Source organism: Myiozetetes cayanensis, unplaced genomic scaffold (genome assembly GCF_022539395.1).
Source record: "Myiozetetes cayanensis isolate MyiCay16 unplaced genomic scaffold, myiCay2020 scf2-11, whole genome shotgun sequence".
In the NCBI taxonomy this organism is placed as follows: Eukaryota; Metazoa; Chordata; class Aves; order Passeriformes; family Tyrannidae; genus Myiozetetes; species Myiozetetes cayanensis.
The window spans coordinates 46,014,337-46,032,965 of record NW_026087411.1 but is presented as its reverse complement, the minus strand read 5'-3'; the positions used below and the strand labels follow the sequence as shown (position 1 = coordinate 46,032,965).

The window sequence follows — 18,629 nt, the reverse complement described above, 5'->3', positions numbered from 1 at the left end:
TTGGTAGGTAACTGCCAAAATCTTGATGTTTTTTAATGCGTGATTGATTGTCTTGATGACGGGCTTGTCTGTGTTACAGGTATAGAAACACGTGAGGTATTTATGTGTTTGCTAACTCCAGAGCCACAAACTGTGGATCACGACTTTTGCACCTGGACTTGCTCACTGGGCTGAGTTGTAACAAGGCAGTGTTGTGCCGATACCTGTTCCCCCAGGTTAAGAGCTCTACCACACTACGTGGCTGAGGACCTTGTGGCTGATGGTTCTAGTAAAGCTTTGTGTGTCAGCATGCACTGGATGTATTATTTGACTGTTATTCCTGCTGTCTGGAGTATTTCTTTATTGCATGGTATAATTTATTTCACTTATTTAATAAATCTTGCATTTTGCTTGAGGTTTACATTAGGATTTGGCAGCAGCTTCTGGCTCCTGTGCACCAGGAAATGAATGGTGATCTTCCCTGTGGGGAAATAAGTGTATTTCCAGTTGGACTATGCTGCATTAACCAAGTTTAACACCATTAGAGAAGGATGAGACCAAGACCATGTCAGTGGTTACACAAATAGTTCCTTGATGCCATAACCTTTACATCTCCCTGAGAAAATAGCATGCATTTGTAGACTCCATTCTGGGGATACAGCGCAGTTTTATACATATACATTTTCCATTTGAATACAAAGAATGACTTTTCATGATTTTATTTCTGAAAATTTCATTTTTCAAGGTGACAATATGGCATTATATTTTCAAGGAAGACTAAATTTTTTAGGTAAGGCAGTTTAGTGGTCCTATAACATTTGATCACTATAGCTTCACAAATATGAAAAAATGTAAAAGGCTCAGGTTAATTTCCAGTCTTCCTGTACAGACCTTGGGAAACAAATAAAATAGAACTTATTTCTTTCTTCCCAGTTGTCACCTAAATGCATTAGCCTGGGTTAATTAATTAAAGATGTGTCTTTAACCATTAAATTTCATTACGATGTCACTTGTCTTTTTTTGTCTGGCTTAAATTGCTAATGTTAGTGTTAGTTTTCACAAAGATCACCAGTTGTCTTACGTAGGCAGGTGTTTAGGTCCCTGAGTATGCATAAAGTTTGACACTCAGTTAGAGAATGTAGATATTCAGTCATCAAACAATAACTGTTTAAACCCGACTTCAAATAATTTTTCTTAGTCAGTTTCCTAATGTACCATCACTGAAAAATCTAAGAATGCAACCTGATACAATGATTTTAAATGCTTGTGAGTCAATGAAAGAATATGGTCTTTCTCTGTTTTTTGGTGGTTTTTTTTTTGTTTTGTTTAATGGCTTGTATCTTTTATCTTGTCACATAGTTCAATGGCATAGAATTACAAAACGTTATTTTTGCAATTATCAAACTCTTCAACTTCTTTCGGCATTTAACTAACCTCAGGAGTGTTTATTGCTTCATATACTTTGCCATCATGAATATTAGCCTTTAATTAACTGGAACGCTAATCTTAATCTTTTAAGTTATTTTGCAACAAAATATTTTTGTTAGGTTGAAGAAGATAGTATTTGTTACTGTTTTTCCAATAAGTGGAATACTTTCAGAATGACCTTTTCGTCAGTAATTATAATAATATAAAATGTAAGAAGGCAAAGCTCATTATCACAAAAAAAAGTACTGTGTGATTACTTTTTGTGTATTTCACTTGTCAACATAAAATCACAGAGGAGCCTCAGCTGAGAGAAACTTACAGAGATCATCTGGCCTCTGTTAAAAGCTGGGTCATTGATTTGTCTTTTTCAGATCCTTGCCAGGCTAAATCAGATATTTCCAGGGAGATTCCACCACTTCTCTGAGCAACCTCTTCCAGTGTTTTCTTTTTTTCTGATGGTTCTTTCTTCTATCCAGACATAATTTCTCTTGAAGAAATTTGCACTTGTTGCCTCTTACTCTGTGCGTCATTCTGAAGACAATATATGTCCATCTTCTCTATATCTCCTGGGTATTAGAAGACTGTCCTCCCTTGGGCCTTCTCTTCTCTGGGCTCAACACATCCAATTTCTTGAACCTTCTGTAAAGATCTCCAGACCCCTAATGTTCCTCTGCTAGAAATGGATTAGTAGGATCAGAACTGGACACGATATTCCAGGTGTGTCCTGATCTGTTAGCTATACCCTTATTGATGGAATCCAGGGCTCATTCTGCATTCATTGCTGCAAAGACTGCTAGCTCAAGTTTAGTGCTTCCCATGAGAACTGGTGGCCCATGAGCCAGTGAAAGCACACTTAGTCTTACCCTAGGAGTTCAAACAGTAACATTTCTTTAAGATTTTGAATACCACATTTTATGTAAGCAGTTTGGTAAATAAGATTGCTTCAGCTCTCACCAGATCAGTAGGTATTATCTCTGGCTTCTACATTTGGAAATTAGGGACCAGATTTGTCTTCAGAAACTGTCACATTATAGCTAGGAAGGTTCTAATGAGTTGTACATGGAGAATTAATAAATCTGCATGAAGAAAAGACCTTTTAAGAATGGTCATTCAGCTGTTAGGAAAGACTGTTCAACAGTTTTCTACTGTGAGAAACATATCTTCTGTATGAAAAAAAAGAAAAAAAAGTAAATTTGACATTGTTTTCTGGAGAACATTACTGGCCTAGGGATTTTGAGACACCTTTTCACTTTGGATACTCTGTTTCAGAATCTAACTAGTACTTTCTTACTACTTTTTAAGACCAATTAATCTGAATTCATGACTGGCATTCCTGTATTGTGATAGGCTGCAAATAGAAAACAAAAAGAAGTCTGGTCTCAAAAAGGGCTACTTAAAATCTAAGTATAGGAAAATAAATACATAAAACAAAATACATCAGGATCAGGAATTTAAAAAAAAATAAAAAAATAAAAAGAGAAAATTGTACACATAAACTTTTCCTCAAGCAGACTGTGCATGACTAGAATGACCCAAAGAGATGTCTGCATTAGAGAACAGTGCTCAGAATACCAAATATGATAGTGGTGGTCTCCTTGGTAATGAAGGTAGGATGGAAAAGAAACTGTTTGCAAAAGGTAAACAGTACTAACTAAATGCAGCCACTCTAGTGAATGTCTCATAATCTACATTTATCAGATGCCAATAAAAGGAACAAGTTGTCTCCATGGAATAAACTTAGAGCAGAGCAACAGTACTCTTCATTCATGCAAGATACCATATCTTCAATGCGGGGACAGTGCCACTGTCTTCCTGATCGCTGATATTTCTTTCATCTAGACAGATGTTACTCTCATTCCTGTGTAGATAATTTAATTGTTTTGAAGTCAGTTGCTCTTCCTGGTATTTAAAGGTCTCTATGCCTATTGCAGACCAATCTGACAAGAAAAGCATCTTTAAGACAAAGAGAAAAACAACATCTCTCTCTTGAGACTATTTTCAAGTCTGAGTTATGCTGCTACTTCTCTAGCTATACACACTGCTTCAGTAGTCATAGAGTACCAGATGTGTTAGATGGGTAAGAAAGTCCATGAAATGGAGACAATAATTACATGTAATATTGAAATTAGAGAAAAGATAATAGATAAAAGTTATTAATGGAACTTCTAATGAGTGGTTTTAGGGCTAAACTTATTTAATATTTTCACTGGAAAAGAATCATGATTGTATAGTGAAATTTAGAGTTGACATAATGTTTGGAGTTGATATTAAAAATGGATGACAATCATGATGTCACACAGATAGAAGTGGAAGCCCCTGAGAACTGGTATAATAGAAATGGAATTAAATATATTAGTACAAAGTACAACATAATGCACTTAAAACTAATGACAAGAAATTATGTTATTAACATAGAGCTCATCAACTGGAAAAGATTGTTGCTGGAGAAGTTAATCAATGTATGTCATGTAACCAATGGGATACCAGTGTGATGTGACTAAATGTAAGGCTAGCAGATCTACCAGACAGACTGTATCATATGAAAAGGTAATACTAGATAATAGAAATTGTATTTCTGATCACTGACAATAAGGATTTAGTCAACCTGAATAGATTTCTTTTTAATCAACTTTTACAGAAACTTTTGGTATTTCCTACACTGACTTTTGGCAAAGAGTTACAGAAATCCACTATTTGCTGCATGAATACATAACTACTTCTGTTTGTTGCAAACTTCTTACTGACTAGATTTTTTTTTAATGTCCTGTGCTTTTACTGAAAGAAATAGTGGAAAATCTGTCCTTATTAATTTTCTACATAATGTCTTGATTGCATAGTTCTTTATTTTATTCCTCCTTAGTAATAATTTTCACTTTTTCTTGTAAAAGCAATTCCATAACCTCAGTCTGAACCTTTTCTAATTCTACCATATCTTTTTTTGAGATAATTTTTTTGAGAATTGTAGTCAGATCAGAGTAGGCATACTACTTAAGATGGGGTTTCTAACCATTCTTGTAATGACAATGCACAAAAAAAATGGGTTTGATAACCAAGGTAGTTTTAGTCCTTCTATCACCTTTGTTCCTGAATAAAGAACTGGAAGAAGTTGAAATGGCATGAACATATTTTCTAGAAAAGTCATAAAGTTGCATTAGGAAAAGGGTCATAGTAAATTTACTAACATGAGTTGGAAGAATAAAACATTTGATATCAGATAAGATGCAATTTGGGATTGCATTAGCTAGCTCTAATGATGATAGTCTGGGAGAAATAATTCCCATTGTATCTCATGTAGTCAAGACAACATATTCTTTATCAATAATGTAAGTTAAAATTTAATATAACATTGACTTCTAATACTGTACAGAAAATAAAGTTTTAAAAGATGTGTGAAGGACCTGTTTGTGAAAAAATACACAAAAAGAACAGAAGTGCTTTTCTAGTAGTCTCAAATGCTCAGTGACTCATAGACTCTCCTGAAAGGAAAAAAACCAACCAAACAAAAGACCAGAAAACCAAGTGAAAGTGCATAGAGCAAATTGTTCCTCTGCAGAAGAGGAAGTTTTATTTACATTGTATAGAAATGCTTTTCTTGGAGTACTACTCTCAGCTGCTGCAGGATGTGTTTAGTAAGCAAAGTTACAGCTGTGCATATCAAATCTGTTTTCACTGGACATGGTCTATGAGAGACAGCAATATGCAACAACAGGTCACAGTTTAGTAGCCTTAATGTAAGCAATTTTTAGGAAAGTACAGTGTAGTCTTATCACTAGTGGACCCTCAACCAGTGGAAAATGATGTCAAAATACTTTGGAGAAAAAAAAAGTGCAAAGTCAAATTTAGATCTGTAGTTAGCTGAGTTAAATTGCAGATAGCAGAAATGAAACAAAGGATGTTACATGTTTGCATTCTGTTCACTGGAAACCTGAATGTCTGTGCTGCTAGAAAATAATATAATGGCCACTGAAGACAGAGAAACAAATAGAACAATACAAATTACTAGACCTGATTTATGATCCTTGAAGCTCTTGCCTTTTATTGAAAATTACACATTCTATGTTATAAAAGGTAGCAAGACATAAAAACATTTTTGACAAAAGAGATATGCAGAGAATTGTAGGAAGTCCTTTTTCCAGATGTACAGCTATAGAATTTCTCAGGGAAGAATCAGTTGTCAAGGACATTTGAGATTAGTTTAATTCTTAGACTCTCTTAGACTCTTTAAATGTTTGAGATTAGCTTTGTTAATTATCTTAAAAAATAGATTTCTTATAAGTACTTGAAATTCTATTATCTAAGTGACAATTGATAGTTGCTGTTACTACCATATTTGTCTGAGAAAAAAGTTCCAGTGTGAGCATTTTGGAATTGGACTGTCATTCAACCTATGCAATATGCTAAACAAGCAGCAACTCAGATAAGGAACTAAGTGGAGCTAAATCAAATTTCCTCAGAGGCAGAGGGGAGAGGTCTCAGAGAAGACCTTCATTCTTTCCAGTGCTTCAGCCATAAGTACTGAAGGACTGGGAGTCATATGAAAGCCAAATCCATAGCATTTGGGGAAGAGATTTGCTAAAGGAGATTACCTAATCTCATTACCTAATGACTAGGGAAAGACAATGGAATGTGTGGACAGTAATATTAGGTAAAAATCAAAACAAATTACTTCTAGAAAGAAGCAAATATGAAAAGGAGAAATACTTAATTTTCCAACAACTTCTGCTGCATGATGTCAATACCTTCATGGTGTTTTAAGCCTGCTTAAAAGTACTGTGGTAATGGAGAGATCTGCTTTGAAATATAACCGGTTCTTATGGGACAATCTGAAAATGTCGACAAAAAAAACCAGTTAACAAAATCTGTAGATCACTACCAAAGTGTACTTTACACATGAAGTCTAAGAAGAAAGCGAACTATTTGGAGATCAGTGTTATTCTTTCATGTATGTTTCTATTTAAGCCATGTAAATTAGGCTTTTTCTAAAAATATATTACCACTAAACTATGGATTTTTTTCTTGTTTTATTTGTGTTTTGTTTTTTTAATAAGGTAAGAGGGCCCCCATCTGCAGGATCTCAAAAAGAAAGACCAGCAAAGCCCACCGCATTTCGCAAGTTTTATGACAGAGGAGACTTTCCAATTGCCGTTGAGCATGATACAATAGCAAACAAAATCGCCTGGAAGGTAAGTCATGGCACAGCTGTGACAGCCAGCTGAGCTTATTGAAGTGACATCTCTCATTGTCAAACAAAGTTAGCTTGCAAGTAAATACACTGAAATAATTTCTTAGCAAATGGAAGATGGTGGGAAAGTCATTAGAGAAAGGCCCCTGAGTCAGCTGTCTGCCTTGGCTAACAATTAAATTATATGCTGCAAAAAGGAAGATGACAGAGTTGCTTTGCCTTAGAGAATTGTCTCCTGCCCAATTCATCTCTATTTTTATGAGGACCTGGCAATGCAGCCTGTTTCAGGCAGTCCATCAAATGATGGAAGTGGCTGGATACAGTGAGCAGCAGCCATTTATCTCCCACAAATTTCACCTTCCTGCAGGACACTTCCAAATAGAAGCTTTAATTACCTAAATGGATAGGTCAAGATTGCCTGCTCCCTGAAAATGCAGAGCAGAATACAAACGAAGGCAGATTCTCATTCCACAGCCCTACTCGGTCTACAGCATATGTCAGACAGCGTAATCGCTGTCATACGTGCCTCTGTTACAGGCTGACCTCCACTGCTGAAACCATTACAGCTCCGACATTTCTCTGACAAAAGGTTAATTGGCTTCAAAATAAATGTATCGCCTAATGACTCCATTCTAATGCAGCTGTGTTTCTCTCTAAAAGGCTTAGTGATGTTATTTGTAAAACTTGCCAATCTTCTAAGTAACTACCGCAGACTTTTAAATTTAATTTAAAAAATGAATGCTGATCTTTAACCTGCTCCTACTATTTAATTATTTTGGTTATCATGAATTGCTTTATTTTTTGTCTTATTTATTGGACTAGAATAAGATTTTGCTGGAAGCAGTGATAGTTACAGAAAGTGAACACAACATGCATGAACAAAGTATGTCAGATTTGTAGAATGTTATAAATTGTTCATGTCAAGAACATGACACCAATTTTAAATGTAAAGCTATGTTAAGTCAACACTAAAAGGAGTGGATTCTACCTGTAATAAAGCCAACAGGATTAGTTCTATACTGTGTTAAGTGGTACTATATTTGATATTAACTAGATTTTTAAGGTAGCTTTTTCACTTATTGAAGTAGAGAAGAGAGATTTGTGCTATCATTTTGTTGCCGGTATAGCACTGTTGAATCAGCACAAGGAACAATTAATAGTTCTTGCACCAGTGGGAATCTCTATCCAACAAGACTTTACCTATGATCAAAATGAGATTCCAGTGCACTTGGGGTTTAGGCAACACTAAAAATTAGCTCACTGGATTAGAACTCACAGGTTCTGCACTCTGATCTTTCATCACCAGGTGATAACTCAAAGGTGATCTTCAAGCAACTACAAAAAAATCTGCACAATTTAGTTTTTCTCTTAAGTCTTTATAATTTCTAATTTCTCAAAATCCAACTGAGAGGTACAGAAAAATTACCTCATTTTAATTGCATTTTGATACATCTATTTCTCTCATAAGGACTGGCATTCCAATAGATGATGCTAGTGACTGCTTAGTTGACTTAGGACATGAGGAAATGGAATGAAACTATGTAAGAAGTTCATATGGGACACTAGGAAAAGGTTTTTCACTGAGAGGGTGTGACTGGAACAGATTCCCCAGGGAAATGGTCACAGTACCAACCAGTTTCTGGACAAAGCTCTTAGTCATATGATTTAGGTAGTTCTGTGAGGACCAAGGAGTTGGATTCCATAATCCTTACAGGTCACTTCCAGCTTGCTAATTTGTTATCTACAAGCCTTCCAACCACAAAGGAATGTTTAGAGTAAATGTTATATTGCTTTATCTGACTGTTGGAGTTGTTTGGAAACATAGTACCTTAATCAGTCCCAACAACAGAGTCCCTAGTCAAAGATCCAGCATGTATTTTTTCTTAACACAATTTGCAATCCTATAGATCTAATGTACACCTACCCCAGTAAAACACTGGCATTTATCTAATGCAATGCAGGACTGAGATGTAATGCAACAGTTTCTTTTGAAACAAGTTATTGGACTTCAGAATGAATTCGAGAAGGCAGCACAGTAGCAGAGTATTCCATGCATACATTAGCACAGCCAGGTCAAACCTTATTTCCCTTATTCCATGCTGCTTGGTTTAGTCAAAATTCAGTCCAGACGGAGTTCTGTGGCAGATACTCAAGAAAACAATACTGCAGTAGTAGAGTTACTTGAGGCTTTTGTTTAATTTGACACGCAACCATCATAGATTGTTGTGCAGTTTAAGTAGATGAAGCAGGCAAATGGGAGTTTTCTAGTTCAAAGATAACATTGGATAGCTTCTAAAGTCTGACAGTGCTGCAAAAGGGTGAGAATGTTGTTCATCACTAGTTAATATTTAAAGGTACAGATAAATTAAGGTTTGTATTTTTCACTTGTTATATAGACGTGCATATCCAACAGATATCTAATGGCTAATTTTGATCAGTTCATCATATTTAATTGCAAATCCGATTAAATAAGTAAATTTTTGCAAATATATTTTACTCAATACTGCTGAAATTCATGGCAATGAAAAGATATTTTGCTTATGAAATGTGTCTAGGCAAAATGTCCTCTTAAAGGTTGACTGAACTATACTTATTTGCAGATGAAATCAATGGTAACTGTGATATTTTAATCCTGTTATAATTGCACAATATCAGTATTTTATTTTTAGAGGTTTTTTTTTCCTCTGTTTAGTTGTGATGTATATCATGCTTCATTTCACTCATTAGTTTGTCTACCAAGTGGTGCATGAGAGAAAATGCAAGAGGGTCTCAGAAACCTGATTTTTTCTGACAAAAGAAAAAACTACAGGATTTTGTTCTTTCCAGAAAAATGCACTGTTATTTTTAATTTCCTTCCTTGTTTTTTATAATTACTGAAACAAAACTGTCACTGTCAGACATTAATTTTTTTGTTTGAAAACAGTTTGAATTCTTGTTCACTTTGTTGTAATTCTACAGACAGAATACAGTCAGTTTTAAACTACAGTAGGAGAATCTAAAATGGTTTAATATCCATGAATTATATTAATATGTACCAAAAAATATGCACAATTGACCCTTGATATCTTGACAGTTCTGCATATCCCTAATTTTAAGCCCATGATTAATTTCCTGTGAGAGCTGGCTACATATCACTATGGTTGTAGACCTAAATAAAATATAAATTTAAACTATTTAAACTAGAACTATTTCTGAATAGTTGCATGTGTTGAATATTTAATTATGAAATAATAATGCTTTATTGTTGTTTAGCTTAATTATTTCCAAAATAATTTTTAAATTTATAAAGAGGCATTCTTACTCCAATTTAATCCTAAGCATAGATAAGATTAAACTGTGCAGATAAACTGTGGTGTTTACCTTGGTGTCTTTTCTCAAAAAAAAAGGGACCAAAACAAATTGGATCTCACTACAAGACCATTATAGTAAGATGTGTGTTCTGTGTGAATTCTCAGACTTAGTCTTTAAGTTTAGACAGGCATCTCTTTGAATATTTCTGTAATTCTGGTTGGTAAGTTTTACTATTGTTACAAGTTCAAATACACCTATTTCAACCTGGTGGAAGAAAATATATGAAAATATTTGTTTACAACATATTATATACAAGAGTGGGAAATCAAACCTGGTTTTAAGGAACACCATCCAGAGGAAAGGAAAAGGATTTTGAAAACTCTGATAATACCAAACTAAAATTATGTGGTACTAGAGGCTATAATCACATTTATTACTAAAAGAGGAAGATATGATTGTCTTGGTGTTCCTAAAGTTTGTTTTCAAAACTGTAAAAAAATTGTCCTTTTGTTGTTTTCAAAAGGTGAATATAGAGAATGACTTATTAATTATGTCTTTGAAAACAAACCCATCTTTTTTCTGACTCAGTACACAACTTTCTGATTTTGATTGCAATTAAAGTGAAAAAATAATTACAAAATTAATTCAAGACTTTTCAACCCCATTCAGGGGATGTACCAGCAGTCAGTGAATTCTTTGCTAAATGGCATACACTCTGTAATATTTTAATATCAAATTTTAAACCTTTATTTTTATCCTTCCTCTGTGATTATACATAGAGGTCTTTATATATCTGTGCTTTAAAATTACTGCAAATGTGTATTACTTTTTTTTTTGATAAAACAGTAGTTTCTGAAATCTAGAAATAAACAACTTCTTTGGTTATTTAACAAATGTATGAGCGTCTTTCCAAATATGAAGCATTTGGTTCTGTCCACTAGCAGAGAATGAATAATAATGGTATGGTTTGAAAATGTGTGTCAAACATTAAACTTTGGAACATAAATTGTTGTTAATTTAGAGTTAGGTAACATTAGAAAGTGATCTTTTTAGGGAAAGAATGTCTTAAAATATTTATAAGCTCTTTGACTACTTTCCCACAGTTTTTTTTTCAGCTTATGTATATCACAGTTTTCTTTCAAAATGTAGTAATACATTCTTTTGCACAATCTCATACCAAGCTATGAATAATAAAAGCTCATAGTTCAGGTCTGAAAAGGACTTCCATTTTTAAATATACGATACTGAATTAAAAAAGGTCAGAATGCAATTAAACCTTTGACTAAGAAAGTTGATAAAACCAAGAAAGTATTTCTGAATTATTAAGAATGTGTTTGAAATGCAGTCTCTCTGTATCCCACAGAAAGTCATCAGAATGTTTGAAAAATTGTTTTTTAGAGAGTGAATTATGAGAACCATTATGCAGAGATAAAAAAAGCTTCCATTCTTTAAAAGAATTTTAGCCATTCCAGAGGAATGAAAACTAAATTCAGAAATGCAAACTTTTCAAGCAAAATATCAGCATGAACATGATTTCCATCTTTTGGGGTTTATGTGCTTTTTCCAGAATAGCTATGTTCACTAAGGATGTCACTTCTACCATTTTAATTTCTCTTCATCTCCTCTTTCCTACACAGTTATTTTTTTTTTTGTCAGGACCTAGTATAAGCTATAATAGCAAAATTACTTCTTGCTGATAATAAATAAATGCAGTGGTGAAAAAAAGTGGTTTGCCTTTAACATTGGGAATTTGGAATGTGCATGCACTTTTTCCTTATGCAGACTCTTGAAGGTTGCTTTTAGTAGTAGGGACTACAAATAATTGGCACATGCCACAGAACTACAGTTTTTATTAGCATCTCGTTCTTCACTTGATTTTATCAGTGTGCTGTACAGTAGTTTATATAGAATTCTGCACTGCTATGAGTAAGCTGTTACTATATACCAAGAAAAATATTTTTGTTTGTTTGTTTGTTTTGGTGGGTTTTTTTAAATTTTGTTTTGATTGGTTAGTTTGGGTGTTGGACTTTGTTTTGGAGTTTTCTCTATAAAATAACTGCATTTAAAATTTTGTTTTCTTTTCCTGGAAGTGCAATCTCTTTTCTTGCTTGAGGGCTAAGTTTTAAGTGAGAGAAAACAAACTTTTTTTATATCAACTAGTATAGTTGGAGGGGAGAATAAGTTTTCTGTTGCAGACCTTCCAAGTAATGTCTTCATATTTTTCATTTTTGTGACATTGTCTTGGCGTTAAACCACATGAATAAACACTGTAACTTATTTGCTATGCAGTATCAAGTAAACTTAGGTAACACTTTCCAAAGTTCAAATCCCCAAACAAATTAAAACTAACTGGAGGGAGCTCATTTACCCTGCAGAATGACCCCATTATTACATTGTTGTCTTGCAATTCATGTAATTCAAGATGTATTTCAAGAAGTTGAGGGGTTTTAATAACTTCTTGCCATCATAATGGGAAGGTCCCAACTTTCCTTCACCTCTTCTGCTCTCTATTTCTAAAGCACATTTGACACTGGCACTGGTGCTTATTAGAGTCCTCTGTGACTAAATTTATCTTACTAACTCAGGAAAAGAAGGTAGGCATGTTTTTTTCTTGATTAGCAACATGTTCATAGTCCTGAGAACTTTGATTACAAGAGTGTCCATGAGTGCTAATGCTGTGTCTTGGTGAAGGATTTTTTTCTTTCAACAGCAATGAACTGCTGGTTTAGTTTAGCTGCCCATGGAATTGCAGCCTCAGATATCTGAAAGCAAAGAGAAGAAACTACCTATGCAAAACAATATTTTTAAAAAATTTATTTTCACATATAGACCTATTTTTTATGCTTCCATTCTTTGTTAAATTATAACTAATATCTTCTTAATAAAAGATATTGAGAGAACACTGTAAGAAAACTTGTAAATCTCCCAGAAGTGTTGTCATGCAGAATGAAAGTTTTTTGAAATATTACATAGAAAGAGGAGCAGTCATGTATCATGCTTAGGCACAGTGGGTACAGCACTGAGTGGTGTTGGTTTATATTTTATTTAATGTCTTCGTTAGTGTTTTAAGAAATAATTCAGTTTTCTTTTGTGATTGACCTCTGTTTGTCTTTCCCAAAGGACTCCTTTTTTTAAAATCCTTTATAAGCCTATCTCCAATACAGGTGTGTTGGTATAGCAGAAGATTGTAGTGTGGATTCAAGAGAAGGCAACTGAAAGCAAGAATTTCTTAAGCCAGAAATTATACATAATTTGAGAAACTAGAAATATGAGCTGAGCTAAAGAAATAAAGTCTTGGAGGAACAAATTCTAAATGCTGCCTGTGGAAAAAGAAAAGACCACAGTATATTGACAGTGTATTTACAGATATAATGTAAAGAAATACTTTGGGAAATAATTTATTTTTTTAAAGGACAGTAAAAACCTCCATTTTCTACGGAGACGATAATGAAGCAGAACTGTGTGTCATGGTAGCAAGAAAGAGGCATTCAGTTTTAAACTAAAAATGTAGCTCAGTTGCATCATTTAAATTCAGAAATCATTAATAATCTGTATACTATGGCTTCCTGAAGCAAGTACAAACAAATAATGTTCATAAACAGCTTTGTATAGACAAATGTCATTCATCATGTGACTGTGATACCAGTGCCCAACTAATCACTATGACAAATGCTTTTGCTGATGTGCAAGTGCCTTTATTTCTTAGAGATTTTTGAAAATCACAAGTTGGTTCTCGTTTCAGTTTTTTAACTGCGCATTACTAAAAACTAGGCACATCTTAATGATTATGGTCTGGTTTTCATTCACATGAAAACTCTAAATCTCTTAAGCAATGTTGTGTATGTACTACACTTATACCCACTCCATGACCTTAGGTCATACAAAGAGAGAATAAATGCAATATGTTCTCTAGCAAATAAAACAACAAAATTCCTATTGACTGCAGTAGAATGGGATCCTTATTGCAAGATGTAAATGTTATCCATATCTTGTCCTTTTTCTCCTTGTGATATTACAAATTTTCCTACAATCTATTAGGATTTGAGTTGATAATGCTCACAGGAATCCATTTTTGGGTCAGCTGTCATAGCATCGTAGAATCATGGAATCATAGAATTCTAGGTTGGAAAGGGCCTCAAGGATCATCTGGTCCAACCTTTCTTGACAGAAGCATGGCCTAGGCAAGATGACCAAGCAACCTGTCCAGCTATAAATTATAAAGGCTCAGACAATTGGGATTGTTTAGCCTGGAAAAGAGGAGGCTTCAAATGACCTAATTTCAACCTTGCAATACCTGAAGGGAGCCTACAAGAGAGATGGAGAGGGACTTTACTAGGGCATATAGGGTCTGGACAAGGGAGAATTGGTTTAAAGTACAAGAGAGTAGGTTTAAATTAGGTATTAGGAAAAGTTCTTTACTGTGTGGGTGATGAGACACTGGAACTGATTGCCAAGGAAGTTGTGGATGCCCCATCCCTGAAATTGTTCAAGGCCAGGCTGGATGGGGCTTTGAAGGTGTCTCTGCTCATGGCAGGGGACTTGGAACTGGATGATCTTTAAGGTCCCTTACAACCCAAACCATTATATGATTCTATGGTAATATCCCAAGTTATGAAGGTTCTAGAACTTAGGATCATCCTTTTAATAACTGCTGATTTAAATTTCTCTCTTACCTTTAGGAAAGTGTTAGTTTGGGTCTAATTACAGTTATATTTAACAATGTGAAAATTATATATTTATTTTCAATAGGGTTTGGATTTTTTTTCCCCAAAAAATCACTATTTATATAGTTTAACCATCTTTCATTTGTAACTTAAATAGGGTACCAAACTAATACCCTTCAATTAAGGCAGCATTTTTTAAGTTGTTGAGTAACTCTGGGTGCTTCCAGTTTCCATTATGTGATAACATGTGGTCCCAGAAAGTATTGAAACAGTAGATTTCTCAAGTTTGAAATTTCTGCATTGATTTGATCCCACCACTAATTCCAAATGAATTTATTCTATTTAATTACAGCCCTGAAATATGCAGTTTTTGTTGGCTCACTACTTTTTAATACCAATCTACAAATCATTTATGACTTTACTGTCAAAAAGGGAAGTTCCTTTTCACATCTGAAGAGGAAATGTCTTTTCAGGTCTTAGAAGAAATGTGAGATGTTAGAGATTTTAAAAGAATCTTATCAAAATGCTACTGTAAACACTGGAGCAAAACACTATGTTTTTATGAAATGCCAAAAAAATCAGTGTAACTATTTCAGAACTTATCAACATTCTTGTTGTTTGTTTTTAGTTTCTACATTTAAACTAATATTTCTGGTGAAACACTGAGTTCTGTCACATTATGTGTTAGAGGTTTCTCAGTGCAGTCTCTTCTTTCTTTCCACTTGTGACTCACAAAAATGTAATTTTTTCTAGAGTAGGTTTTGTACAGTCCTCTAGTCCTTTGCATTTCTTTCATATTTATAATTTAAGAATTTAATGAAATGTCTCTTTTCTCCATGCTCAGAAAACATACCATATTTTTTAAAAATAGGACACATATATTTGCTTAACAGCTGAATATTATGTTTCCCTTAAAAAGTAAAAGATGTGTTCCTACAAATGTCTGAGATCTTCTTTCTTATAACAACATCAATACTGAATCTGGGGACTACAGTTGAGATGGAGTCTATAACAGCCTTGGAAAGTTAACCTGATTGCTATAGTACAGAGCAGCCATACTTCATTCATTAATTCCTCTGTGGCTAATTAATAGTTGCAACTTATCCCAGGATTCTAGAAAACAGTAATGTTGTGGCAGTTAATTTACTGATACTTTTTTCTCTGAATACACAATTAAAGTAATTCCTTTATTTGATGTAAATTGCCATCTCTTGAAAGCGTATGGAATGAAAACCCAGCCATGTATCAGAAATAACTTTAATTTAAATTTGCTAAATGACCTCTGAAAGCTAGATGAAAGATTTTCTGCTGAATGGGCTTGTACTCCCTGCCTTTATAATTTATGTGAGAAATTAGTGTGAATGGTTCACTTTTATGGAGCAGTGCTGCTTGTAGCAAGACTGCAGAAACAATTTCCCCCCAAGCTTCCATCTGTTCTTCAAACCAGGGCATATGCCATCTCATCGAGCTTGAAAGTTAACTGATTTATAACTCCTGAAAAGCGGATAGATTGAAAAGAAAGGTCGACTGTAGCTATGTGACAATGATGTTCTAGGTAGTTGGATAAATACAATTCCCATTACTGTGGACCCCAGAGGACACAAAGCTTTGGGTATTGGTAGATTGACAGGTAGGCCAAAACCAAATTGCTCCGCCTTCTTCAGTTAAGCAGATCTCTCTTCTTAAAGATGGAAAGTTTTTAGAAATTAAGTAGATAATATAGCCAAGACATCTTGTTATACTGTGTTTCAGGCAGAATAAGCTTTTTCTAGCTATGCCAACTTGCCATCTAGAATATCAGGACTTGTTTCACTTTAAGCTACAAGCAGAAACATCTGTCTTTAAAAGTGCATCTTGTTTTTTTGTCATGAAGTTTTGTTCGGTGCCACAAACATAGCACTGATGAATTTTCTCTATCTACCTCGAAGGTGATTTCTGAACCCTATCCCAATTAATGGATGGCTTGTTGTCTGTCCATTAGTAACCAACCTTCTTCCTTTTACTCAAATATTGCAGAGTTCTCTAGCAAGTGACAAAACAAATGGAATTGACAAGATAAAAATCAATGTGTGTTTGATGTTTTCATTTCTAGTAGTCATATACTGTGACCGTTCTGCTTTGAGGCTCAGATACTGAATAATTTCTTCAACTACTTTTTCTTATCAATTCTGATTTTTTTCATTTCAGGTTAAAAAATGGCATAGAGTTAAGTGTATTTTTTATTTTAAAAAGAAATGTAGAGAATCTTTTAGTATGAAAATTTGAGGCAGATTTTACCACGAAAAACACAAAGGTACAGTATAAAAAGAACATGTAAATAATAGGAGGAGTCATCCTATACAAGTATGAACTTCTTGCTTGTTGCGGTATCTGTAGCATCTGTTAAAAAAAAAATGCCTTTGTAGTTTTCCACAATCGTCTGATGTTATGTAGCCATGGATATCCTGACCTAGCTCACATAGATGAACATACCTTCTGAACAACATAAAACTCAGTGAAGGAAGGCAGAGCAGTGCAGATTAACTAGATCATAATTATCAGTTATTTCTGTTGTATAATTTTAGGTCAGTACTCAACATGTGCTGGGTATTCAGATATTGTATTTGCTATTGACTGACAAAAGATAATGAAAATGTAGAGCTAATAAACTCTGACAAGTAGATACAAATTGTAAATATCTTATTTTACTTGAAGAGCATTGAAGAGATGTGTTAAACAGTTATAATACAGCTTATAAAATCGTACATTGTATAAAGGAGAATGTTTAAGAAAACTTCACACTGTATGTCTATAGGATTAATAGAGAAAAGTTCACTATCAATGAAAACTTATATTCTAAAAACATATTCAACTAACATATATACTTAGGAAAGGTATTATGGTGGATGTCTCTTCTCATCAGTTTTGTGACAAACACTCCATATTTTGTTACTCTTTCATTGTTTCATTTTCATTGTCTACTATATATTAGGCGTGTGCATGGGGGAAATTTATCCCCCTCAGTTCCATTTTGTTTCCTATACTGCTTGCAAAGCATAAATGAATTCATCATCATTTCAGTGTCATTTTCTTATCACTACCCTCGATTAACATTTCACATCAAATTCATGTTCACATCTACTATGCTACCGAGTTCTGATCTGAGCTAAGCACTGCTCTCATTCCTCACTCTGTTATTCTGCAAATTAGTACTATCTCTTTGCTTGTAATACATATTTTTTATTGTCCTTTTACTTTCTTCCATGTTGGTTCTTTCCTCTTGGTCTTTCCTCTTGTTTAACTAGGAAGTTTGTCTTCATATTAGATTATTCCTGACAATAACTCAGCAGGATCTGGTTTAGGTAAAGAATGCCTTTTATATGTTTTTTTAATGAGTAAATGTGTCCTCAGATAGAAATCATTTGGATTAAGATTCATGAAAACTTCCTTAAACAGCAAAGCCTAAATTTTATTCTTCCTTTTCTTTTTCTTTCTCCAAATTCTCTCTTCCTTTGAAACTTATTGACAACTTGGTTTGAGAAGAATAAAAATTTGGCATGAAAGAGATCCGTTCCTGCAAAGATGGCACTTCATGGCTTGTGATCAAACCCACTGAAGTGAAACTTTTGCTTACACTATGTAGCAGTGGTGTGAGATATCCTACGCCTAAAATGAGAAAAAGATATTTACATTTTTTTGTTCTCAGTCACAATGATGTAACTTCTTTAAGAAGTGCTAGTTTCAAATTAATGTTATTGCATCGTTAAGACATTAAACACTATAAAAATTACTTCATTTTAAAGCCTCTGACAAAATCTCTATTAAGGTGATTGAATTGTGGGGTTTTATGAAAAAAAAAGATGACTGAGTCTATATTTACATTTCAAACAGCACTGTGAATTTTTGACAGTAGTAGTAGCATGTAGTAGGTTATCAGAGCAAAAATAAGTTGTCTTAAATATTTAAATGAGAGAGTTCCCCTTGGCTTTCAGCTTTTGCATGTTAATGCTCAGGAAAGAGACAATTGTAGGGAATTATAAAACCTGCAGTTTTTTGTAACAGAATGTGTAGGTTGCTAGTGTGCTCTACTGTGGCTTCCTTCAATA

General features: G+C 34.0%; 1 protein-coding gene across 5 annotated transcripts in view; it reads left to right on the top strand.

The window, feature by feature from the left end:
• The window catches only part of PACRG (parkin coregulated), a 258,467-nt gene that overhangs the window by 40,562 nt on the left and 199,276 nt on the right, over window positions 1-18,629 (top strand). For all 5 annotated transcript variants that reach the window (XR_007629028.1, XM_050316180.1, XM_050316178.1 and 2 more), the window contains one exon: window positions 6,456-6,590. Coding sequence is in view for 4 of the 5 variants with exons in the window: in XM_050316180.1 (XP_050172137.1) it covers window positions 6,456-6,590 (135 nt within the window). In the remaining variant the exon portion in view is untranslated. The remainder of the gene's footprint in view (window positions 1-6,455; window positions 6,591-18,629) is intronic.